The 26,990-nt window shown below is 26.4% G+C and overlaps 2 protein-coding genes across 5 annotated transcripts in view; both read right to left on the bottom strand.

Annotated features, from left to right (window-relative positions):
- Positions 1-327: 327 nt before the first annotated feature.
- Positions 328-2,556, bottom strand: LOC107452569 (uncharacterized). The gene has a single exon (XM_016069067.5). It carries the CDS (start codon positions 2,340-2,342, stop codon positions 444-446), a length of 1,899 nt encoding a protein of 632 aa, XP_015924553.1. The 5' UTR covers positions 2,343-2,556; the 3' UTR covers positions 328-443.
- Positions 2,557-15,025: 12,469 nt separating this feature from the next.
- Positions 15,026-26,990, bottom strand: part of LOC107452567 (uncharacterized) — a 30,616-nt gene continuing 18,651 nt past the window's right edge. For 3 of the 4 annotated variants that reach the window (XM_043046734.3, XM_043046736.3, XM_043046735.3), the window contains 5 exons: positions 26,181-26,406; positions 23,901-24,050; positions 21,618-21,697; positions 20,189-20,480; positions 15,026-16,544 (listed from right to left, as the gene is read on the bottom strand). In XM_043046734.3, coding sequence (XP_042902668.1) covers positions 16,470-16,544; positions 20,189-20,480; positions 21,618-21,697; positions 23,901-24,050; positions 26,181-26,406 — 823 coding nt within the window. In that variant the 3' untranslated portion in view covers positions 15,026-16,469. The remainder of the gene's footprint in view (positions 16,545-20,188; positions 20,481-21,617; positions 21,698-23,900; positions 24,051-26,180; positions 26,407-26,990) is intronic. The other variant, XM_043046737.3, reaches the window with a different exon arrangement.

The raw sequence follows: 26,990 nt of genomic DNA, 5'->3' as shown, positions 1-26,990 counted from the left end.
GTGTCTTTTAATACATGAAAAAATAATATTTATTAAGGATTTTTTTTTTAAAATATGTTTAGCCACTGAATAATCAATATTCGGCCAAATCACTATTTGTTACACCCCTAATCAAATTATATCTTATTTATAAAATTACTTTTTTTAAACAATTACTCAGAAACTTTTTAAAAAATAAAAATGAAACTCTTCTTGAATTCATGTAAAATCTTCCTGGATTGTCAAAATTATAAAAAATTTTCTTTAAAATTTTTTTACTGTCTTTTTCAGGTCGAACACATTTTTGATCCACTAGTTTTTTAGCAATAAAGTTCCATCTAACGACTGTCAATTTCAAACCACCTTTTATACAATATCAAATCTATACATTTATATTCATGAAAACTTTCGTAACAAGAACACATACATAGCAATTACTCTCATAATGAATTCTGGAAATCTTTCTATTTAATAGCCATATCCTCACCATGCTTTTGCCGTTTATGGAACTGAAGGTAAGCTTTCTGAGTAAAAGATTGGTCACAAAATTCACAAGAATATGGCTTCTCTTGAGTATGAACGACATAATGACGAGTCAGTGACGTCTTCTGATTAAATTTCCTTTTACAGATCTCACAGATATAAGGTTGCTGACCAGTATGTATTAGATAGTGCCTACCTAATATTGCTGATCGACTAAATGCTTTTCCACAGTCCCCAAATGTGCACACATAAGGTTTTTCCCCAGTATGTGTGTAAGTGTGTTCTTTCCACTGATGTTTCGTTAAAAATCTCCTTTTGCATGTTTCACATTCATACTGCTTATCTTGAGTATGTTGTTTATAATGCATTTTTAATTTAAAAGGATATTTGAACACTTTCCCGCAAACATCACATACATGCGGACGTTCACCAGTATGAATAATGAAGTGCTCATTCAGATCTGACTTTCTCCAAAAGGCCTTCTTACAAAAATCACAAATATAAGGCTTTTCTCTTGTATGAACACGTAAGTGAACATTGAGTTTATTTTTAGATGCAAATGTTTTAAAACAAATTTTACACTCATAAGGTTTCTCTCCTGTGTGAGTACGCATGTGTATTTTTAAAGAACTTTTGTGAGTTGAACTGAATTCGCATATTTGACAAGACCAAGGTCTCTCACCAGTATGAATTCGCATATGATGATTTAAAGATGATTTAGACGTAACTTTTTTACCACAAACTGAGCATTCATGTTTTTTTTCCCTTTGCATATTATTATGAATCGCAAGATGAATATTAAGGTCTTTGTTTCTCTTAAAAGTTACTCCACATATTTCACACTTAGGCATTTTCTTTGCTTTTGGGAGTGATACACAACTTTTCACCATTTCTTGCATCGTTGGAAATAATTTTACACCATGTACTAAATGATGGTGTACATATATTGCATCTTCATGAATAAAACCTATTTTGCAAGTGTTACATTTATATTCACATGGACAATTGTCATTATTCTCCTTTTCTATCTTCTCTTTATTATTCTCTTGATAAGAAGATTTATTACAAACTTGGCAACAAAATAACACAGCTATATTTACATGATTTTTAACATGTGCACACAAATTATAATAATCAATAGAAGAATTATTGCAAATTTTGCAACGAAAATTCCTTTGAATTTTACTGTTAGCAGACGAGTCTTGATCATTGGATTTACTTTCAGAATTTGTTACTGAATGAACACCTTGATTGCGAGATTTTCTATCAAAATTTGATGTGGAATGAATATCTTGATTGTACGATTCACCTTCAAGATTTGTAACTGAATGAACTGCTAAATGGCTCTTTAAAAACTCAGCTGAAATGAATTTTCTTTTACAAACATCACATTCAAATTTCAATTTTGTATTGTGATTTTCCATGTGCTTTCTAAAATTATGAAATCGAGCATAACTCTTATTACATTGATTACAAGTAAACCTTTTTACAGTTTCTTCAGTTCTGTTTCCTAATACTTCCTGAGAAACTTTGTTTGAATCTGAAAACCTTTCCCCAACTGGTATTTGCGTCAAATTTAAAACATTTTCATTCTTTAGAGAAGATTTTTCTTTTTCTAAAACTGGGACTTCACTCTTTTTAAAAGATACAACTTCATCACTAAAAAAAGATAATGCCTTTCCTGAATTTGAAGCAGTTTTTTCAGATAATTTTATGTTTTCTTTTGCCAGAGACGATTCATTTTCGAAAAACAATACATCCTCTTCCACTGAGGATTCTACTTCGACATCATCATTATAAAATAATCCGTGTTCTAAACTTAAAACCTTTTGTACGAACAATTCATTCGTACTATCTTTTCTAGATTTAACATCTTGCATTTTGAAGTAATTTTTAGTATCCGTAAACTGAACAGAAAGATGTATATATCGAATAAGTAAGTACCCCTTTCTTAATTTTCGTCGTAGTTATGATAAAAATCGCGTTAATTAAATAACAATTGAAATTTATCGCTAATATTTTCGATAACAAGATAGTTGAATTTGAAGAGACGGCGGTTTATTTCTATTTCTGCCCGACAAAAATCATACCGGACACTGCAACAGTACAATGACTGCCTATTCTTGTTTTGCTGAAGGTTTGATCCATAATGATTTAAGTTTGAATTAAGTTTAGTAACTGTAACCTTTCATTAATCTTGACGCTTGTTTTTATAAAATTGTAAGCAGTGATATTTTGTTAAAATTAGTTATGTATTCTTTCATATTATATAAGCACAGGTTTTTAGTTTATTTTGTTTTATAAAACTTACAACAATATTTTTAATCTTGGTGATTTCATTTACTGATTACCATGGCTTGCGTAGTATGTCATAAAATTTATTCACCCAATGATGATAAACAAGTTGATAGTGATGAAAAACCTCATCGGTGCACTACCTGCGGCTTAACTTTTACTTTTAAAATTCAGCTTAAACGCCACATAATTCTCCACGCCGATGGTGCTCCCTATACCTGTAAATACTGTGCGAAAGAAAATGAGAATAAGGGAAAAACTTATAATTTAAGATTAGGAAGTAAAAGCGAATATACTTGTGAAGTGTGCCAGAAAAGTTTTTCTAATAAACGAATGTTATTAAGGCATTCAATTCAACATACCTACGATGATGGTTATGAGGATGGTTTTGAAGAGAAAATTAAAATTACTATAAAGAAACGGGTTACATCTCATAATTCAAGAAATCTGTCCAAGAAAAACTCTGCAAGAGAACCTGTCAAGTTATCATTAAAAAGGCATTGGTCATCTAAATCTAAAACATTGACTTGTGATACATGCAATAAGGCTTTTGCTTATCAAGCATGCTTAGATAAGCACATCAAAATGGGAAAGTGTTCTACGTTATCGTCTTCTAAACCGAGTCCTAAGCATCTTAGTGATGATACCATTGAAGAAGAAGGTGATAAAAATCTTAGCAATTCTGGGGATTCAGAAAATAAAATCAATGACAATTCTGAGAAAACTGATGTAAAAAAGCATACGTGCAGTATTTGTGGAAAGACTTTTGCCCGTAAAAGTACTCTCGATGGGCATGAATTATCACATATTTTAAATAAAGAAACTAGTGAAGATGAAGAAAATCATTTCTCTGACAGTGAAGTAAGTGATGAAGAAGTTCCTGAACCAAAAAAGCCACGAATATCCACATTTAGGTTTCAAAAATCTTACACATGTGACAAGTGTAATTTTGTGTGTTTTTCTAAACAGACATTGAATAAGCATATGACTAATCATAAAGAAATGGTGTCGCAATCTTCTGAAGTAGATGAGGATTTACAAAATAGAAAAGAAAATTTTGACTCTTCAACACGAGAAAACCCATCGAACAATTTGGAATCTTTTAAAAAAGCTAGTGACATTTCTTTTAAATGTGAAAAATGTGATAAGAAATTCAAAAATGAAAACAAACTTCTAAAACACAGTTGTTTTAAAAAAGATAGCACAAAAATAAAAGAGATTCGAAAAAATCTTGTTTGTGAAATGTGTAATGAAAATTTTACTTCAAGGAAAGACTTAAAACATCATCTTTTAAGCCATGTTGATGGCAATACTGATGATTCGTCATTGGATAAGAAAGACAGTTTTATGAAGCATCGTGCAAAAAGAAGTAAAAATTTTGCATGTGACATTTGCGGTAGACGTTTCGCTGGCGAAATCTGCTTGAGAAAACATCAGCTAAAACATGAGGAAGATGCTGTAAGTTCTGAAACAGGAACTACTTCAACTACTCGAGGGAAAAAAGTTAAGCCAGTTAAAGAATTAGTGTGTGAATATTGTAATGAAGAGTTCACAGGCAAAAGATCTGCTTATATTAAACATATTCATGCTCATACTCCTGAAGTGTGTGGGATTTGTGATGAAAGATTTATTGATCGTCAAAGTCTTAGAGAACATTGTAAAATTCACGTAGGAACGGAAGAAGGAAGGATGTTCATGCAGTGTAGTCAGAAAGCTCTTGATGCTAAAAATGGACTTCTTGCTCCAGAGCCTAAAGTAGAGTATATTTATTTGGTTCTACGTTGAAATGCCTTTTAACATTTTCAGATTATTATTTTAATACTTGTAATTAGAAAGTAGTTAACTAACAACTTTCTGCTTTGCATAGCAATATTTGTTTTAGTAATGATATCTGATTTTACTTGTGTTGGTTGTCTGTAACAAATATTGTATGAGCTTTATGCTTAATCCAATGTCATTTCATGTATCATCATTAATCTGTGCATCACAAAATGAGATTGTTGAATCAAAATTAAGCATTTATCATGACTTTATTTTAAACTTGTAAATGTTTATTCACCATTAAGTGTAAAAAAAGAAGCACATGCTAGTATAAATTTAGAATCCAAAAATTAAATTATAATTCAATTCAGATACCTTACAGTATCAATTAAATTTTATTGTAAAATGAACTGCTCTAAAGATCGAATCTTCAATTGGTTAATGCCATAAATTAAGTTAAACTATAGAAATGTGCTAACAATGATAATGAGTTTTCTAGGCTAAATATGAATTACTAATTCTCTTTTGTTATCAAATTGTTATGTTTTAGTGTCTGATGTTTATATATATTTAGGTTATTAATTTTATGATTATTTTCATGATTGGTTTGTATGTTAAGATTTTTTAAATTAACTCAACTAAATACTGATGTAATTGAAGTGAAACATACTTTTAAATACATGTTTGATTATACTTTATTCTATAAGATAACTTTTAGTTCAAGTGAAATTTACATTAACAACTCAAAAGAAATAATGCCAGTTTTCAAGAAATATTTCCTTCTGAACCTGTTCAAACTATAACCGAACCTGTGTAAACTGAAATCACCAAGTGAAACTGCCTGGTTCTTGTACGTAAAATAAACTTTAAAAATATGAATATAGTAGCTTCGAATTTTATCCTTTGAAATTACCCTATTTCTTGATGATTTATTTTGTTTCTCATATGCCACCATCAGATTCACTAATACTTACTGACTATTTTGGCACAAGTACCAATATAGATATCTTTTTTATTGACTTTTCTATTCCATTCTTAGCCACTTTTAAAATCCAATGCAATTAATTACTTCTGTCTATGTTTGTAAACTAGTAAAAACAAGTACTTGAATTGCTTTATTTAAAAGAAAATAGCATTTTAAATCCCAAGAAATGGGCCTGGTTAAAGTAAATAGAAATGAAAACAAAATTCTGAATTTTATAAATAATAAACTTTAAATTTTTAACTGTTTTATATAAAAAAAATTTATGAATTTAAACTTTTAAGTTGTTGCATGAAAAAACATTCAACTCATTGAGTGTGTTACCAAGTTCTTGAATTACAAAATTAGTAACATTTGAAGAAAAAAAATTAATAGAAAAAGAAACAATGCAAACAGATTTTTTTAATTTAAACTTTCATTTGTTTTACTTTGAAATATGATGAATGAGTTAAACCTTGTTTTTTAAATTAAAATATATGATATCTTTAATCAAAATATTGTTTAAACATTTATTACCACTCACCTCATAATCATAATTCTGTCATTGTAACTCCAAAATAGATAAACAATTTCCGATCCATAATTTTTATGTTGATTATTTAAGGAAAAATAGTGCTGGCACTATATATGTAGGTTTATTTAGATATCTGTGCTAGTTTTTGAGAAACAATAATTAAAAATATAACTATTAAAGGGTCATTAAATAAAAGAAAAGTTGGAATAAAGCTGACTTTTGAAAAGTTCTGTCGCCACCATGAATTTCACCAGTCAATAAATACATTATAGTTTTATCGAAAAACATTTTATGAACATTTAATATTTCATTTATTTTAAAAGGGACAGATCAGCTCATTACTGTGTATATATTCTTCATTGAGTTCTGAGCATTAGAATTATTATAACTTATTTGTCTAAATTTATAGTGTTATGATGATATCATGATTTATTTAATAAATTTACCAAAGCACACATTTTAAAACGCAAATTAATATTTTCGGGTAATTTATCAGGTTTTTCAGGGAGTTTAAAAAAAATCTAGATTTTACTTCATTGGTTAGGTGGTGAATCCTGGAAGTCTAGAGTCATGGCATTAAAGAATGTAGTTTCTGGGACTTTTTCTTGAAACAAGGCATTTAACAAAAATATTTAAAGTTTATGTTTAAGTAATTTTAAAGTCTATATTTGTGCAAGTTGATAAATTGTAATTAGCAAAATTTATTGTTTGATTTTTTAAATTCTAAGAACTTTTATTGCCTAAAATTAGTTTCTCTTGATTTTAAAAAGCATAAAAAATATGCATTCATATTTTGTTTGAGAATTTGATCAAAATAGTTTTTTAAATGGTGGATAACTTGTAAATTATTGTTGTAAAATTATTTATTATCCATTGTTTTTTATTGAATTTATCTAAGCCAACATTTAGCACATTTGCAGTTATAGTAAGTTATCAACAGATTTTCATTATAAAAAGTTTTTTTTTTCTGCTACATATTTTACGAATGGAATGACTATGCTTTTGCTTTAGAAAAGACAATTGTTAGTAGTTTTATTTGTTTCATTACTAATAGTTTTTGTTTAATTTTAGCATTTAAAACTTTTTACTTTACTTTGTAATTTTAGAAATATCACAAATGTCAAAAACATTTTAACACCAAATTTTATTTATTTATATATTTTTTTTAAAAATAAAAGGAGAAGTTAATTTAAATAATTTTTTATTTTTATTGACACCTGTTTATTTTTTTAAAAGAAAAATCATGCTTAACAATGATATATATTAAAAAAGTTACTTGCAATATTTCTACTTATTACTTTTAATTATAGAATTCTACTAGGGGTCAACAGATATTTTCCATGAGAGTGTGAAAAGGAAAAAAAGTTTTTTTGATTGCAATAGTCTATTTTTTACTTGATTTATTAATTTTTTCGTTACATGTGTAAAGAATTGTAATAGTTATGTAAATTTGAAAACAATTTTCTTACAGAAAATATGAATGAAGAGTTTATACTTTAACATTAAAGATTAGTAGAGTGACTTTTTTTGTTTAAGCATATGGTTTGAAGTTCCTAAAGACAATAATTCATTGCGTATGAGAAATAATAAAAGCTTATTCTAGAATCTAAGTTTCATTATTAGATTGAATGGTATTAGGAAGACTTATTTGTTAATGTACTATTAATGATAGTAGCCCAACTATTATATATTATTAGACCTCAAACATCTTTTTGTTAATTTTTCTAAGACAAGATAAATTTATTAACTTTTGTTTTTCAATAAATAAATTTTTTTATTTTTCAAGATATGTTGAAATGAATATTTAATTCAGACATATAAACTTAAAGTAGAAATGCATGTGTTGATGCATCCTGCTAAGAAAATAACCATATTTACTCTCAAGAAGTTTTAAAATAAGCTCCAAAGTTCATCATCTAATAGGGCAACTGTACAACAATAAAACAATGTTTTAAAAATTAACAAATCTGTACAAATATTTCAGTTTGAATGGTCTGACATGCTGAAACATTGTTAAATAGTTTTTCTTAACAGCAGAACCTTTTGTTGATGAAGCTTCTTACTAATTTTGAAACTTACTGAAAATTAAAGTAGGTTTCCTTTAGCAGAATGCAGTAAACCATAGATTTTTATCTAAATCTGCTTTCCTTTGATTGATATTTCAAATTATTCATCATATTTTAGATACTTAATTTTAAAATCATACCTAACACTTTTTCATTTTTGCACTATCAGCATGTAAAAGTTGATTTTTGGAATAAAGAGATCAAAATCAATCTGAAAAAGGTTTTATTTATTAAATCTACTGTAGCAATAAAAAAATTAACATTTTGAATTTGGATTTTGCTCTTTGAAGTTTAGATAAGTAAATTGTAATGAAAAACTTATGCATCATAAAAACATTTTTTATAATTATTTGAACAAATAAAAACTGAAGCAAAAACATGAATAAAGCACATAAATGGCTATATTATAGTTTCAGTTCTATAAATAAGAATTTTCCTCAGTGTCTAAACTACAAATGAAGGCAGAGAAGTAAGGCGACAAACGTGTAAAGTGGCTTAATTAATAGGGACAGAGGAATTCCAAAATTTCCTTTCATAACACTTTTTTGTAATAAGTGAGTATATAATTAATTTTCTGATGCCTCCTAAATACCTGGTTTGTGTCCTGACATGATAAAATGTGTAAGTGTTCAACAAGATTAAGGCATATAATGTTTATGTATTTTAATGTTGTTGAAGATTAATTTTTTTAAACATACCTTTCTTTTACATTTAACTATTTAAATACTGAACTGGAAAATTTTTTATTTTATGAGAAAATTAAACTTACTTTATTTTTTATATATTTTCTGGAGAAAAAAAAGTGTAATTGATTTAATTTTAATGGTTTTATATATATGCATAAACTGGTAAAATTTATAATTACAGTCGAACTTCCGTAACGCAAAATATCGATTTTCATGAAACACAAGTTTGGTCCCAAAATATATTGTATTATACATAGTAAATTATTATTGTATTTTACATGTTAAACATGGGAAATCTTAACCTGGAAGTAAACTGGACACAGCATTGATAAGAAGAATGAGAATAAAGTGCCAATTGTACATTTTGAGCAATGCTATTTCTATTTTCCACCTAAGTTAGAAGAAGCAGATCAGCAAATGAATAAAATAGTTAAATAAAGTAATTAAAAGTAAGCTTATTTTAATTTGTTTGGTACATGAGAGTATTGTTTACATACATTAATGCAGTACATAATATGTATTAATAGTATATAATAAATTGTTTTCGCGATGTATTAGATAAGATGAAATCTGGTTAACATGACATAGTTATGATAGTCCCGCCAATTTCGCTTTAAGGAGGTTTGACTGCATATGTTTTTGAATCAATATGCAAAATTATTCATTTTAATATGCTTTTATGTAATAAATTTAATTTGATAACTTTTTTAGTTATAATAATACTAAGGATCTATTTCTTTAATGTGTTGTAATTATTACACTTAATTATTGTATTACACTTAATTATAATTATACCATAATTATTGTATTACACTTAAATGTCTCATTCAATGATGAAATTTTTAGTATCTGACTTGAATTAACAAGTTCCTAAATTGTGTAATGAATCTTTTTTCTCTTTTCACATGGAAAATTTAACTATAATGTGTGATGCTGATTTTCCAATGAAAAAAAGTGGTCTGAATTTGTATTGAAAGATTCCAGATTTATTTCTCCTTGTTTTATTGGCATGAACATTCTTTTTTTATTTAAAAAAATATATGACTAAAAGTTGATTTTGTTTTAATGGCAATAAAAATGCAATTTTATTTCTGTTTGATTTCGGTTGAGACAATTTTAGTTTTGTATACTTCAAAATGTAGTTACAAACCTTTTTGAAATACATTGTATGATTAATAGATTAGTATGTAGTTTAGTGTCATTTGTTTTAAAATGATCTAATACGACATTTTTATGACCTTGTTTTTTGTTACTCTTGAAAGTATCTTGAAATAAATCATATTATTTTCTTTTCTGTTTTTCTTTGCATTTGATACTATACTATGTGTGCTTGGCGTTTTTTCTTCAACTGCTGGAAAAAATAAATAGATATGACTGCTTAATGTCTAATATTTATATATTTTCTAAGTTATATACTTGGTATGTTATTTAAATGAACTTGCTATCGAATATGTAAATTTATGAAATAAAATTTTTTTTGTAAGATAATTAATTAATTTTTAAAGTTATTTAAAAATTAAGAAATTAATCTTTTTGACCCTGAACAAACGCATCGGTTATTTTATATCAATTTTATATTATTTCATTTTATTACCTATTTATACTTATTCTTTTCAATATTTTGATGCTCAGTCTGAAAACTATGTTATGTTGTTTCTTCAGAGCAACTAAAAATAGCACTTGTGAGTTATCCATTGAAAATTAAGCTATAAATTTTTCTGAAAAGAATTTCTTCTCTGAGGAAAAAAATTTTAAATGTAAGACATTTTCTTTTTAAGAGTGTTTCAAATTTTGATAACAAAATTAGAATTACAAACACATTTTTCTGGTGCACCAGTTCGAGATGGCACACCTTAAAAAATAGGTGGAAATGACAATATATACGGAGAAATTTATATCCTGAATGCTACACACCTAACAATCAAAATATTTTTGAATGTAACCTTACGAACCTTTTTTAGATTATGTTAGTCAAGAGGTGCAACATTAACTGCAATCTTAGTAAATGCTTTTCAAATGAGGTATACATCAATTAACTTTTTTTGTTAAAACAAAATATGGTATTTTAAGACTATTAGGTATCATGACAAATAGGTAAATCGATCTGATGATCCCCTGATAATTATCCTAGCTTCCGGAGATGAAGCAGGCTTGAGTTTAGTGTTAAATTATAGTTTAATTTCAAATTATCAAACTATATTTTGTTTAATGTACGCATATGTTTCTAGATATAATTTTATTTTAAACTCCGTTTTGAGTTTGTGCTTATAGTGCCTTCTGCAAACCAGAATGTAATAAACACGATCTTCTGGTTGTTTAATAAGATATATTCAATACCAGACTAATTTCTCTGATGGATTTTCCATCTTCATAAAGTGCCTCTATTTTCCTTTTAGAATGTCGGAGCAGTGTCTATATATCTCTTTATCCTAATTGTTTTGCAGAACGTTTCGAGTCTGGTAACTGCAAAATTATGTTTGGTGCTTTGGAGTTCTAAGAGCATGATTAGGTTCTCTCGCATTCGACTTGAAGTTATAAATGTCTCTCTTGAAATGTTCTAGTCTCCATCTCCCGAAATTAAACTGTCTGTTTACTTTATTTTCCGACCAATTATCAACAATATCTAGAATTTATTTTTGTATAAGATACACAGGCTGTTTTTTAGTAAAGTTCGCTGCCATTTTAAACTCGATGTGGGTTGACAGACCACGTGGGAAATGAAGATAGAGTAAAATTGGAAATAATTGGGGTGACTAAACCGGTTTTGGAATGTGGCTATAGTCAGCAATTTTGAGAAGGTACTGATTAGGACATTATTCACTTTAAAGGTTAAAAATGGCTATCAGTTCAAGATTACACTAGACAGCTAAATTCATTATAATAAACATCAAACCACCCACATCACCTCCCTTTTTAAAAAAAAAAAATATATATCAAAAATGCAGGAGCAATAATCTCAATTTTTATCAGTTAGAATTTAATGGTTGAAATAGCTTTGATCTAGTTTTTGTAGTGCAAACAAAATAGCAGAACTTAACAAAAACTGTCCTGTAAATCAGGTTTATAAGTTAATGAAACTATAAATGTGATAGAAAATTAATGTAAGTAAACTGCTTTTTCATAAAAATACAATTTTAAGTTAATGAAATATTTCATTTGTACTTGTATCATAGGTAGGAATTAAGATAATTTAGTCACTAGTCTATAGGACCAGCAAATAAAAGATATTGCCAGTCCATACACATTTTTACTGTTGCGGTTCCAAATCTTTATTGAATCTTTAAAAAAATTGATAAAATGAATTTAAATGAAGAATTACCCCTTACAGAAATTATGTAATATTCACAATTATGATGCAATATGGTATTTTGTGACAAACAGTATACCATTCCTTTTCGTGGATTGTTGGTTAGTGTTGATCACTGATAATTTATTTTATGGTTTTCCAAGTCCTATTTTAATGGTCTCTGATGGTCAATTTTAATTTAGAGCCTTGTATATGTCCATGTATACCTTATTTTTTAGAAAAATAGGTCTTGAGAATGAAAGAGGCTTAGAAGAAAGTTTTTAGATTTGTTTTGGTTGATAACTGGTAAATAAAATATAACTATGAATTGTATAAAACCTATAATAGTGAGGGTATTACTAAATGGAATAGAATGAAATGACCAGGATCTCTGAGAATTAATACACAATACTGAACGTCTGTTATGCCAATTTTTTCAGAACAAAAGAAATATCTAAAAAGCGATGAAAAAATTGCCCAGGAGACTTTGCCATGCTCTAGACAAAAAATTGGTGATCAATTTCTAGGAAATGTTGGATTAGGAAAAGATTAAACAGGAGGGCACAAAAGGAACTTTCGAATAATGACAAATAGATGCCAATAGACAGAGTGATGCCTTATTTATGAGCTATGACCAGACGTATTATGTACGAATATGTAAAAGTAATGAATATTTATAGCCGATTTTCCCTCTTAAATCACTTCTGTTTAATAAAGCATAACAAAGACTTAGTTCACAAGAATATTTTATTTAGTAAGAAAGAATGAATAATTAAAATACAATTTCTCATGGGTACAATTTTATACATAAAAATGATGGACAAACCAAGTAAGAAAAAAATTATATTTTTATGCACTGAAATGCAGATTAAGTAACACTATAAAAAAATATCAACTACATTTAAAAATAGCTTAAAAATATAATCACAGTAAGTCTCACATGATTAAATAATTTAAATATGCAGCAAAAAGAAAAAAATTATTATAAAGAGAAAATTAAGAATTGTTTAGCTTTTTATTTTCTTTATTACTTTTGTTGATATTTAAAAAGTTAAAATTAACCTAATGTGGCCAGAATTTTTGAAATTAAACCACTTACCTTAAGGTGGTTTAATTGTGAAGTTCACATTAGGAGAGTTTAATACTTAAAATAGCAACTATAAAACAAAATCGAACCACATATTTGCAGTTAAAAAATTTTCTTTAAAAAAAATGCATATGATTTTTATTCAGGAAGAAAAATATGCATAATTAAGTTATCCCACTGAATTAAACATTCATTTTTTAATAAATGAGCAGATAATAACATATAAAGATATAGTCCTAAAAATAAATCCATCAACTAATTTCAAAACAATCTCCTACTAATTATTACTATTTACAAAAAAACTCTATTTTATTTTATAAACAAATGTAAGTAAAAAAATTTACAAAAATTACAGCATTTACATAACTGAAATAATTTCAATTTCAGCAACACTATTTACCCTGTTTACAGCAGTAATTCCTTATGAAGAACAATTAAGACTATTTTTAACAAAAATAGTTCAGTTAATTATGTAATATAAATAATCACATTGCAAAAAGAAGAATATTAAAAATAAATTTTACTATACAAAGTAACTTTAAAAAAAATTGAAGGAGGAGGAATATTTCATTACATTTATACATAAAGAATAATATGTACAATGTTTTTTTGCTACAAACTAAAAAGTTTATAGCTTATAGCTAAAAGGAAATATTTTTATATTTCCATTTTTTTCATTGATTGAAATTAAAATTTTATATTAAGAAATAATTAATTACATAAGTTTAAAAATAATTAAAACAATAACTTTTTATTGAAATATATTTTTAATCACTAATAAAATAGTATTGTTTAATAGCAATAGAATAATAAAATAGCATCACATATTGGAATTAGAATTGAAAATTGTAGTTCATATTTTGTTACTCAACAACGTAAGTGATTAACTTTATTTCGGTAGAGCCAAATGAAAATATTACTATTATATTAACAAAAGGTGATTATTTGAAAAAAAATCCCTACATCAGGAGATTGTTATTTAATTAAAACATAAAGGTAAATTAAATTTAAAAAATATATTTATCACAAAATAAATATTAAAATTTAGCCTAATTAGGAAAAGTTTTATTAACACTAAGTAGTAATTCATAGTAAGTGTAAGGTATGTTTACGTAACATTGAATTTATCATTGAAACTCTTATCATTGAATTTTAATACTTAAAACTTCTTCTGAAGTACATTTGCAAAACATTTCTTTAGGCAGAAATGTATTTTGATCACCCAGTTTGAGAAGGGAATGTCAAGAAAATCAAACGAATAACTTTCTAGACGAGACAATTATATTTTATAATAATTATAGATACAGTAAGACCCACTAATAACGATCCAAAATTCAATAAGGGAATTGGACTCTTTCGTTTAGCTCACTATAAATGTATCAAAGTGCAATTTTTTTTCACTTGTTCCCAGATATAATAAAGAAATGATTCTGAAAGCATAAAATTATATCAAAAGTAGTGAAAAAAAATTATTAAAATAAAAAATGCACATCAATCATTTAAAATTATTAAAATTCTTTTGATACATAATAATTGCAAAATATACTTTGGTACAGGAAAAAGCAAATGAATGTAGTGAATTGGAATAAGAAATTTTGCTTAAAATATTGATAAGTACTAGTGCTGTAGATTCTTTAGAAAACCTTTAACTTTTCTTTAAAACTATAGAAAATACACATGAAAATTTAAGTTAGGGATCTTTAACCATTTGCATTAGCAAACATTAATAAATTCTTGATATCTTTTAAGCCACACATCAGACAAATCAAATCAGTCAAGGAATCAGGAGTGAAACACAGCAAATTTTAGCATGACTTCCCAAATTTGGTGAATTCTAATTATGTTATTATTTGCTATAAACTTAAGTTAAATTAGACCAGAATCAATTGATTTTTCTATTTTTTTATTGCCTGAAACATACAAAATATATCAATACTGAAAAACTTATTACATCAGCAGTACTCCAGTACAAAAATTATATTAAAAAATAATGAATACCATTTTAGGCTTAATGTGAAATCTGCAATATTGTTTCAAATATTTGCAGTTGCAATTCTAAAAAAATTCTTCAGATGCTGATCTGCCATTCAACTTTTTTTGAGTTTTTGATCCAAATCAGTGTCTGTTAGTTGATTTATCATTTTTATCTCAATAAAATACAAAGAAAACTACGTCATCAATTTATTCATAGGCATCAGCTTCAAACTTTGCACTACCCATTACCATCTAAAACAATTTTTACTTAACAGTCTTTCTCCGTTTTTATGTAACTATTCCTTTGAACTCAATGAGATAATTCGGAGAAATACTAAATTATTATCACTGGTGGACTAAGTAGAATCAAAGACCTCTAATTTAATGCATGATAGTGTTACAAACGAAATTAAATGAAATAATCAACAATCTAAGTAATCAACATTTCATAAATAACAACATATGTTTTTTTTCTCACTAACCTTAAATTCAGATTAAGCGGTAGGTGTTATTACAAAGTTTTTCTGTTTCTCAAGCTCCTCCGTAAATATGGGTCCTACTGCATGAAGAAGAATTTTATAATTTACTCTTATTCTTTGAAATTATCAAGTCAGTAGTTTTGAACCAATACAAGTATAAAAATATTGCCTTTAAACAGAGGGTTGGTTACTATATTCATGGCTTCCGAAAGTTTACACATTGTTTAATAACCTAATGCAAAAATTTATGATGAAAAATGTAACCAGTTTAAGCAATGCCAACTTTTTTTTCTTCCTTTAAAAAAAAAAAAAAAAATTCTGGTTAGCCTAGGTAAAATGTACACATCTGTAGATAATAAATTGCAAAATGAAATGGATATTATATGCTACTTATTTTTTTAAGTAATTAATTTTATATGATAAATCAGATACAATAGAATTGAAGGCATTTCAATGGCCAAATGCTTAAAATAAATTAAGCAAGAATCTGCTTATCCTGATATATTACTTTTAAAGGGGAAAAAAAGACAATAGTATAATTCACTTAGAGAATTATAACAAAAATAAAACATAATAATTTATACAATAAATAAAAAAAAATGAAGCTATCACATTTTATAAATTCTTGCTTTCACTCCAATGTAAGCAAGTAAAAATTTAGCCTCTAAACTTCATATTCAGTAGAATTTCATATTCTACATGTCCATTGATCTTTCCATAAGGTTTAAATAGAATGAATGCAAGCCGTGTTTCTTTTTTATCTTTGAAGAGGCAAGTTTTTTTTTTCTTTTTCTAATTCCTTACTTCAATTTGCAGCAAGCAAGGTGCCTCAAAAGAAAATTTTCAAACTAAATTGATCTGTTCATTAGCAATACTCTTAGGAAACACCAGCTCCTTCATTACTGCTATTGCCATCTCCCTTCAAATTAATTATCTCATTCACATCAGTCATCTATAACAAAAGAGAATCAATATATTATACTACTATATTTACTTTGTGGAATATTTATCAAAAATTTTTTTTAAGGAAAGAGAGATTTACAACATGTAACAAATTGCAATAAAGTGGCAGACTAGAAATGAATTAATTTTTTACAAAAAGGTAAAGTAAAGAAGTGTTCAAAAAATAAAAATCACAGTCTTGTACAAAGCAAATTTTACAAAACTCTATAAAATTACATTTTATTAAAAAAACAGGGTTGCCACAGAAAAAAATGAACAAAATAGTTGCTTTTAGTAGCCTAAAACATGAAAATAGTAGCCAAAAACTAGGAAAATAGTTGCCTAAATAAGAACAAAAATTCATAAAAAATATGACTAAAATTTTGTTAATGACTTAATTGTCATATACCATGATCCCTTCAGTCAAGTTGGTGGCAAATATAATAATTTTTATGAAAGCGTAAATGTTTATATGTATGAAAAGTGATTACTCAAATTCGAAATTCCCGCATTGTAATATCGTATTAAAATTTTTATTTTTCAATCATGCGGAATTTTGTAGCAATAATCATTGAAAAGGCCATCGAGAAATGAAATAGACTTACAATGGAGTCTGTGCAGATTGAACGAATTAAAAAGTGAAGAATCAAATTTGCATTTCAAAATTTTCAAAGTTTTTTATTTTTTAAGAAAAAAAAGTTCAGTATGTTCAGAAACTATCTTGTGGGGTGCAGATCTTCCACTCAATTTATGCTTTAAAAAAAAAAAAAAAAAAAAAAAAAAAAAAAAAAAAAAAAAAACTTTGCTAGAAGTTTAGAAAAGTTTCCCAATAGTCTCCTTTTCATGAAAATAGTTGCTTTTTTAGCCTTTTCAGGCAAAAAAAGTTGCCATAGTCGCCTTATGCCAAAAATAGTTGCAAGTAGTTGTCTTTTATTCGCCTGTGGCAACCCTGAAAAAACAGAATATGAAGTATGATAATCTTAAAATATATTAAAAATTAAAAGACATTGATAAAATTGAAGCTTTACTGCATTCCTGAAAACATAGTAAATCAAACAATAATTTAAAATTATCTATACTTTTGAAAAATAAGCTTTGAGAAAAAAGTTTATGCAATCAAATTACTAAAATTAAAAAGATATATATCCCAAATGCAATGCAATTTCTATTTGGCATAGATCTAAAACTCAAAATCACAGTCATAAAAAATAAAAATTGTGGACCGTAGCATATTAAAAAGAGAGTACTTAATATGCTTTTCAGAAATGAATCATTTGTATATCAATAATAAAACACTTGTAAAATTTTTGTTTGCATAAATAACTATATTTAATGTATTCATTTATGCTGGAAAAGCTTCATTGATTTCCTTTAAATAATTATTATTAAGACTAAGCGCTTTCAAATTATAGTAAAACCCCAATTATTATTATTTGAATTTATGGGCAAAATCCCAAAATAAAAAATTCACAGCAATAAAAAAAAATTTTCTTTCTATAGTTGAAAGTTCTTATTTACATTAACAAAATGCAAAAATTGTTTTCAAACACTTCACATGATCTAGTTTCTGACAAAGAACTCTTTTCTTCACTATATTATCAACCATAAAAACAATTTATACACAATTTTAAATGTATTCAGTACAAAGTGTCTCATTCCATTTTTTAAATTAATTATTACTTCATTTAATTCAGTAAAAAATTTTTTAATCAAATTTATGATTAATTTAACTATTATATAAAAAGTTTATCAAGTGCATTCTTAGTTATTCATAACAGCTTTAACAATATTAATATTATTGATCATACTGAATTTACAAAGATATGTAGGGAATTAAGCAAACTAAGAAAACTTTAATAAATTCATATTACAAATGTAGATCAGTGAATGGCCCCAATAAATTTTTATTAAAATTTGCTACTTGGTTCAGTATTTCTTTAATTCAATGAATAAAAAAATAATAATAATAATTTTGAAATGAAATACGAGTATTGAAGCTAAAAAAAATTTTACCATAAGTAAATTATTACAGATTCCTGACACCCACAATATTTAAGAAATCTTATAATTGAATTCATTTCAATTGTTTTTAAATTAAATCATTAAGAGATGAATCAAAGTTTTTTGGAATGACAAATCTGAATAACATTAAGATTTTTGCTGCATTTAAAATATTGAAAGCTGCTCGCTTCATATATTTTTAAAAATCTTGCTTCTAAACATTAAAATTTTTTCACAAAACAAATGAAGAGCACTGGAAAGTTTAAAAGTAATAATAGAATAATAAAAAGTAATAATAGAATAATAAAAAGTAATAATAGAATAATAAAAAGTAATAAAGTACAATAAAAGTTTTACAAAATTATTCAATTAGTGGATGGTCCTTCAGGTAAAAGTCTCATTCTTAAAAAATTTTGTTAATTCTTATCTTTTTTTAATTAAATGGATAAAAGAGGGATGGACATTTTGAGGTGATGAAGCTTCATGATTCTTGACTGCTCTGGAGATCCACATGAAAATGCGTAATTAGAAAATTATCCCTAAGTCAAGTTCAAAGATTATGGTACTGATAAATAGAATAACATGAGAAGGCTATAACATAAAATTGTGATAAATAAGGGAAGCATTATCGAGATATGTCCTTACAATATTAATCCTGATTCATGATCCCGAAGTCAAGTTCAAAGATTATGGTACTGATTAATAGAATAACACGAGAAGGCTATAACATAAAATTGTGATAAATAAGGGAAGCATTATCGAGATATGTCCTTATAATATTAATCCTGATTCATGACCATATCTTTAACCAATTTATAAGCACTTTTTTTGAAAGATGTAAGAAATTTCAGAGTTCTCCCTAAGAATAAAAAAGGGCAGGGCACTTAACATCAAAAATATTTATCTAAATGTGCAATATTATGTAATAATAGAATATTATGCTCAACAATTTTTAAATTATTCTCTCAGACTATTTCATGAGTATATTTCAAATGGTAAATAATAAAATAAAAATAATTAAATAAAAAATTTTTAGTTTATATAAATAATTAATGGCATGTTAAAAAGCAATCCCTGTGCATATATATATATATGTATATATATATATATATATATATATATATATATATATATATATATATATATATATATATATATATATATATTAAAAAAGTAACCCCGCAAAAAATGATTAATAGAAAAAAAATTCGAAAGCTTTTTTCGATAATCTAAACTGAAAATTATGAGAAAATCAATATTTAAAGATGCATTTAAAACAAGATTGTGGGTATAATTAAAAAGATTGTACTTTTAAAAAAATACCCTAAAAAAAAATACTCATTAAAATTTAACCAGTTGAGAATATTCCTAACAAAGTAAATATTTGCAGTAGTAATCAGAAATAAACCTATAAAAACAGATAATTTTACCAATGCATAATTAAAAATTTAAAAAAAATGAATTATTTTTTTTTCAAAGTGGAATCTCAATAAAAAGGCAGTGTTTTTAAGAGATGGCGACTTACTTTCACAAAAAGGGGAAAGAGGGCGTACTTATTGGGATCAAAGAGCACGCAAGGCAAGCTGCCCTTAAAAAAAAAATTTAAAAAAGCCCAAGGAGAACACTGAAACTTAAATATTAAAAGTGGCTTACTTCTGTTGAATATCCCTGATATTGAATTTTGTTATCAGTAAGATTACAAATTTTGATCAATTGTCCATTACTTGTTTGTAACATTTCAACTGCTGAAGTATCCTTAGGAATGTATTCAGTCATATCAAGAATTTGTCTACTATTTCGAGGAGGTTGAGCCATCGTTTGGGGAGTGTTCAAATGGCAATCCATAGCACCATTTAAACAAGCATAAATAACAGATCTTCTGTTTTGAATGTCCACTAGCTCACTTGTAGCAAGTCGATAGTGTACACTGGGTGGTAGATGGCGTCTAAGGAAAAAATAGATAAATATTTACAGCTCTAGCAAATAAACTTTGAATTTATTTTAAAAATTATTAAATACAAATCATTTTTATATAATACTGTTTAACTAATTGGCAGATATAACATAGAGTCAAGGACAATTTGCTTGTTCTATTTATGTCTTCTCCATATTGAAGACATGTGCTATGGTGTGGCAGAAAGGAGTTTAAGCAAATGTTTCAAATAAGCAAATGTTTCCATTTGTTTTAAGCAAATGTTTCAAATGCAAATAAATTTGCAAAAAATTATTAATGCTGTTGTCAGAAGAAAAAACTAATCCAAACACTAAAATATCTCAGTGACAGGATACCACATCTAGGGAAATTAGTATTGTTTTATGCTAATTCAAAAGAAAAATTTAGATTCAGCTACCAGATGCTTTGGAGGTTTATATTAACATATATTTGTGAACAAATGTTGTCAAAATTGTAAAGATATGAAATCATAATATTATTTAAGATTAAGCGATATATTCTGCTAAAATTCTTATGAATTCTGCTAAAATTGTCAAGAATTAATCAAAGTATAAATAATTATAAAATGATAACTTAATAAATAGTAAAAAATTATTTTTGCATTGAATTATGCTTTCATAAATAAGTTTTACAAGTGTGCAAATATTTGATTCCCCTGTATAATTCCAAATATAAGGCAAAATACTCAAAAAGAGAAATAAACAGTGAAGGAATGAAGAAAAAAAAGTGTGTTCATTCAAAAAAGTAGGTTTTTGTGTCTGGTTTCATATTCCCTAATATATTCGTTGCACAGCTTATTCAAGGTTAGAACTTCAAGCCAATAAGATTATGATTATATGCTAATACTTGCCTAAAAAAATAATCAGATCAGAAATTATAAACAAATTCTTTTTTGTGCATGTTTGAGGATTAAAATTACAGTTATCTCTAAGAGAAAAATAAAGATGGAAAAAAAATGAAAAAAAGAAAAGAAACTATGGCAAAATTCAATATTTAGAATTTTTGAAAAACATAATTTTTAAAAGTACTAAAAGCAAATAAATAGATTAAATCTGTATAACATTGTTTTTTAAAGAATGTCTATGATTAATATTAACTAATAGTTTACTTAATACACTTAATACTTACTCTAATATTTCTTTCTCTTTTTGAAGATTATCTAACAGTGCTTCTTGCAAAGTATACTTCCTTTCAAATTGGATGTTCATCTGTAAAAATTTAAAACAATGCAATTATGAAGTATATATATATATATATATATATATATATATATATAGTTCACACAAGCAATGTAAATCTAGTGGTCCAATAGGACCTCCTAGGTATTCATTTAGTGGTCCAAAATATTAATATGGTAGACAAATGTAAGAAAAATGGAACTTTATAATTACATAATTCATGTTATGGTACGCATCAAAAATTATAAATTACCATCTATAACACCTTAAAACTAATTTGGTTTCTTAGCTCATAATGATTGAAGATTAGTAGTAATTAAGATTAAGTGTAAAAGAGCTAAATAGATTTCTTCTGACAGCTCTTTTAATGTGTGCTAATTTTTATGGCATTGAGTGTAACTCTTAACTTTTATGGTATTAATTAAACAGCTTTTGCCATTTTCATAATGTCATTTTGTTTCGACAGTACTGCAAAAACTCAAATTTTGGTTTAGAAAATATAAATTTTTATTTTTTTTTTTCAATGACGGGCACTTGGTACCATTGCCCATTGGCCATAGAAAGTGCCAGAACTGCTAACTTTCTTTTCGTTACCCAGTGGGCACCCGTGGCTAAGCCACGGCGGTGGAGCAGTGTCGCTCACGTCACACTACCACAACCCGTTTATAGGTCGGGTCACATTCACACACAAAGGAGAAAGAACATAGAACACAGATAGAGAGAAAGAAACATCCATGTCTTGTCTGGGATTCGAGCCCGGAACCTTTCAGATGCAAGGACAGTTACCTGCCCCCTACACAGGCCGGTCGGCAGAAAATATAAAATAATTAGGAATGAAAACATGTATTGTCTGTTAATTTGTTTAATTATTGAAAATAAAAATACAAAAACAATAATTTTATAAAAGAAAAAACACTAAATCATCTTATTCATTATGTGTAAAATTAAATTTAATTTATTCTCATTTTTACTCCACCTTTCCCCGAAGCATGCGATTAAAAAGAAAATAGTTTCAAATCCCTCTGTACACCATGTAAATTTTTCAGTTTTGGAGGAATTAAACTGACATTTCTTATACATTTCTAATACATTTCTTAAGATACTAATACTAATACATTTCTTAAGATGCTGCTGAGCTGTATGGACAAGAATGTAGACATACCAAAACTATTATAACTTACTAAAATAAAATATAATAAGGAAGTTTATTCCAACTGCATAAAATATTAAAAATCTTTGAACTGATTGATTGAAAAAGAACATTAACCCATTTAAACAAACACTTATATTATTTGTAAATTGTAATCAGTTTACTTAGCAAGGAACACATCAATTCATAATCATGATTTATTGTCAATATTCACGTACATATCACAATTAATAACAAATATTGAGAATAAAAAAATTTTCTAAGGTTATTTGCAGCCACTTTAGTTTCACTTAATCGGAAAAAATCTGACTTAATTGTGATATGAAAAAAAAAATCAATATTTAGATTGATAATAATAACTAACAACTTATAATTATTCCCTGCCTTAAATATAAGATGAAACTGAATGGTTAAATAGCAAATATTACTGATTTTAAGGTATTAATAGTACCATGTTTTTAGAAAAAACAGTTAATAATTTCAATAATTTTAGGTGTATTTTTTATCAATGATATATAAATAATATAAATCATAATTTATAATGCAAGTATTGTGCATGATTTAACATCTAATAAAATGTTCTGAATAATAAAAAAACTTATCCCAGGTTTTTGACACTTTTTAGCAGGTTTTTGACATCAAAACCCAATCTTGTTACAGGTAACAAAAAACTTAATTTGTGGCACCTTTTCACTAAATTATGTGAGCAGAGATTCTGTGTTAGTTATGAGAGCAAAGAGTAACAAGTTGATTTAGGTTAATTATAAGGGGCTAAATTTGAGCAAAAAAAAAAATATGAGAGTAAGAGAACTTTTCAATAATTTCAAGAGTATGAAAAATTAAAAAAAAAAAAAAAATAAATAATGTTAGTTATTAATCTATAATTCATAATTGGTTCATATTAGATTAAGAAAGGAAAGAAAAAAAAACTCCTGGAATAAACAGAATTTTCCAAATGCTAGTCATATTTCAGGATTTTTTATTAATTTTTCCAGAGATTTTAAACAAATTTTATTTATCCTGAATTTCTAAGTTATTCCTGAAGCATCTGAAGCATAGCAAGATAAAATGTTTAAAACTTACCAGAGTTAGTTTATGCTTTTCTACAGCTGATGAATTTTTATAATCACTCAATTCTGTTTTCATTTCTTCAAGACGTTGTGTAAAGTGAAATCTTTCACGCTCCCAGCTCTGTTTCAATTCTTCAATTTTTTTATCATTCTTAACTCGTAACTGTAAAATATAATGCAAACAAAAAATTACACACACTGGTTTTTGGAAATATACACACTCACTATACAAATATTATATTAAAAGTTAAACTATTTAGAATGTGCATGAATCAGCGAATTCCGGATAAACGAGAATTGTGAAGGCTTGACAACAAAAATCTTGGTTTATTATAAGTAGTGTTGTACATAGAAAGGAGAACAAGGGGAAAAAATTCTAAAAAAAAGATACTTAAAACTGTGAAAAAAATTTAAATGGTTGAAAATAAAAAAAAATTAAGGATTAATAAGAAACAGTTTAAACAGGAAAAGAATTTGCAAATTGGAAAAAAAAAAAAGAAAAAAAACCTATGAGAGATAAGTAGAGTTTAACTCTCCTCCATGAGAGTTTAACTCTCTTGCATAATTACCAACCATCTCTTTCAATTATTAAATGTAGTTTGACAATGCAAAGCAGCCTTTTTCTTCTTTTCTTCATATGAAAGATCAAGAGATTTTTGTATCTATAATGTCTCTATTTAAATATTCATTTTCCCATTTTAATCATATTTAATATTCCTTTTTCCTGTTGCTATTTCACTTTCTGCAAGATATCATCAATCACACTACGATAATGAATTATTTACATGAATTACCTAATTTATTGAGTTATGAGTTACCGTATTTATTTATTATTCATTATTTTGCTTGTGTTCTCTTTCTTTTAAAGCAATCATTCCTTTTTTTTTTAATCAAAATCATTAAGCTGGATGGAAAAAAAATGTTTAGTATAAACTAAAATAAAACAAAGGTTTCAGATTATCCTACATCTGTAACAATCTAATGAAATATTCATTTTTATGTATAAAGAACAAAAATAAAATAAAACATTATTGACGGCTAAGAGTTAACTCATCCTTGTACTTGCATTATCTATTTGGAGTTTTGAAAACAAGGGCAATACAGAATATTAGCACATTGTGAATAATATTTTGCACATTGTGTATCAAAAATTATTGTTTCTGTGTAAAATTCACAGTTAACTAAATGTTATAATTTTTTTTTTTTTTTTTTTTGGAATGGGGAAATGGTTTATAGTTAACAGGTGGAGAGAAAAATTACTTTTTTTGTATGATTTTCTAAACTGCCCAAAAAGTTTTACTAAATTAAAAAGTTTATGTTTGGGAAATATAATTTTATATATCAAACTGTACTTCACAAAACAAGTCAATTAAAACATATTATCTTAAATAATATTATAGTAAAAAAAAATATCTTAAATTGTTCAATTTTATATCCTGATTAAATTTAAAATACACATTTTTTTTATACACTTGAATTTTTTTATTTTAAACTAAGAATTCATGCACATGCATCCCTAATTATTAAAAATTTGTGTTTGTATGCACGCTAATTACTCAACACCAATTTGTTTCAAGTCAAAACTGAAAACCCCTGTTGTTTGAATTTATATTGATTCTAAAACTTATCAGAATGTTTTCAAATATTTTTTATCATTTCAGCTTACATTATTTGTATATAATATTCAAAAAATATTTTTTTTAAAGTATTATAATTATTTAGACCACAGTAAAAAGATATCTGCTTTACATAGTTTTTTACAAAAAATTATACATATAAATAAAATTAAATGCAAACTAAAAAGAAAAAAAAACATGTAAAAGCTTAGCTCAAAAATTAACTGAACTTTTTAACATAAGTCTTGTGCAAATATTAAAATTTTATATGGGTAAGTAAATATAAAAATATCACCAAATACAAAGGTAGATTCTCCTTTGTAGCAGTATGTTGAACTTTAGCCCTTTCAAAAATATTATCAAATATTAGACTATGGGACACTGAGCAGAAAACCATTTCTTTGATTCTCAACTTACTAAAGTGTCTAAGTTGCAATACTTACAATACTTAGTTTGGCCAAAGGTAGATAATTGTGTGTTGTGAAAGTAAAACTAGCAACAAAAAAATTAGTTTCCAGCTTCAAATTTTATATATATATATATAAATTTGATCTAAATCAAGAGTAGTAAAAGGTAGAGTGGTTTAGTCACCTGAAGTCACTACCATACAAGAGTACATAATATACATGTAGCAAACAATGAACTGCTAAAAAAAAATTTTTAACATAAGTGCTTACATTTCTTTGTTCAATAAGAGTAGTGGTGCTATTTTCTAATTCTTCAACTCTAGATCTAAGATTTCTAATTTCAGCTCTGTATTCTTCATTTTCTATTCGTAATGGACCAACTTGTCCAGTTAATTTTTCAATTTGTCTGTTTAAGACTTCTATGCGACCAGTTAAAATGGATATTTGTTGTTCAGAAGCTCTTAAATACTCATCACGCTCATCTATAGGAATTTCTCTAAAATAGTAAAAAACCATTTTAGTAAAAATTATAGGGAAATGGCACCTAATGCAATATCAAAAGATTATAAAAAAACTAAATTTTTCCTTTAGATGTTAGGATGCTCAACTCCAATATGCTATTTATTTTATTACAACACTTGAACACTTGTTACTTACTGATTTTGAGGCTCAAAATCCACACTTATCAGAAAATGGATTTTAACCATTACCATCTATTTTTACTTTTTTTACATTGTCTAGATAATGTTTGAAATGTCAGCCAAGTTTCAGTTTGGTAACAACGAAAAAACTATAAGGAACGATTATTACCTTGCACTGATTACACAATATAAATTTTATCGCTAAAATAAATACTTGACATTAAAAAAATATTTCTAAGAACAATTTTAATGCATAAAGGAAATTTTTAAGAAATTAAAATTAAAAAAATAAAATACAAAACAGCAGACAAATACTTCAACAGTCTTAGATACAGCCTTGTGATCGGAAGATGCAAATCGCAGCACTGAGATGCAAATCACATCACTGAGAAGTGAATTGCAACACTGACTATACAAATGACTTTAAAATAAATAACAT

Source organism: Parasteatoda tepidariorum, chromosome 2 (genome assembly GCF_982258835.1).
Source record: "Parasteatoda tepidariorum strain Cologne lab strain chromosome 2, Ptep-v5.0, whole genome shotgun sequence".
In the NCBI taxonomy this organism is placed as follows: domain Eukaryota; kingdom Metazoa; phylum Arthropoda; class Arachnida; order Araneae; family Theridiidae; genus Parasteatoda; species Parasteatoda tepidariorum.
Note: the sequence above shows the minus strand (reverse complement) of the source record. Positions and strands in the feature narration are given on the sequence as shown.

Coding starts and splice junctions, on each gene's coding strand:
- LOC107452569 (XM_016069067.5), bottom strand. CDS start 2,342: ATGCAAGATGTTAAATCTAGAAAAGATAGTACGAATGAATTGTTCGTA.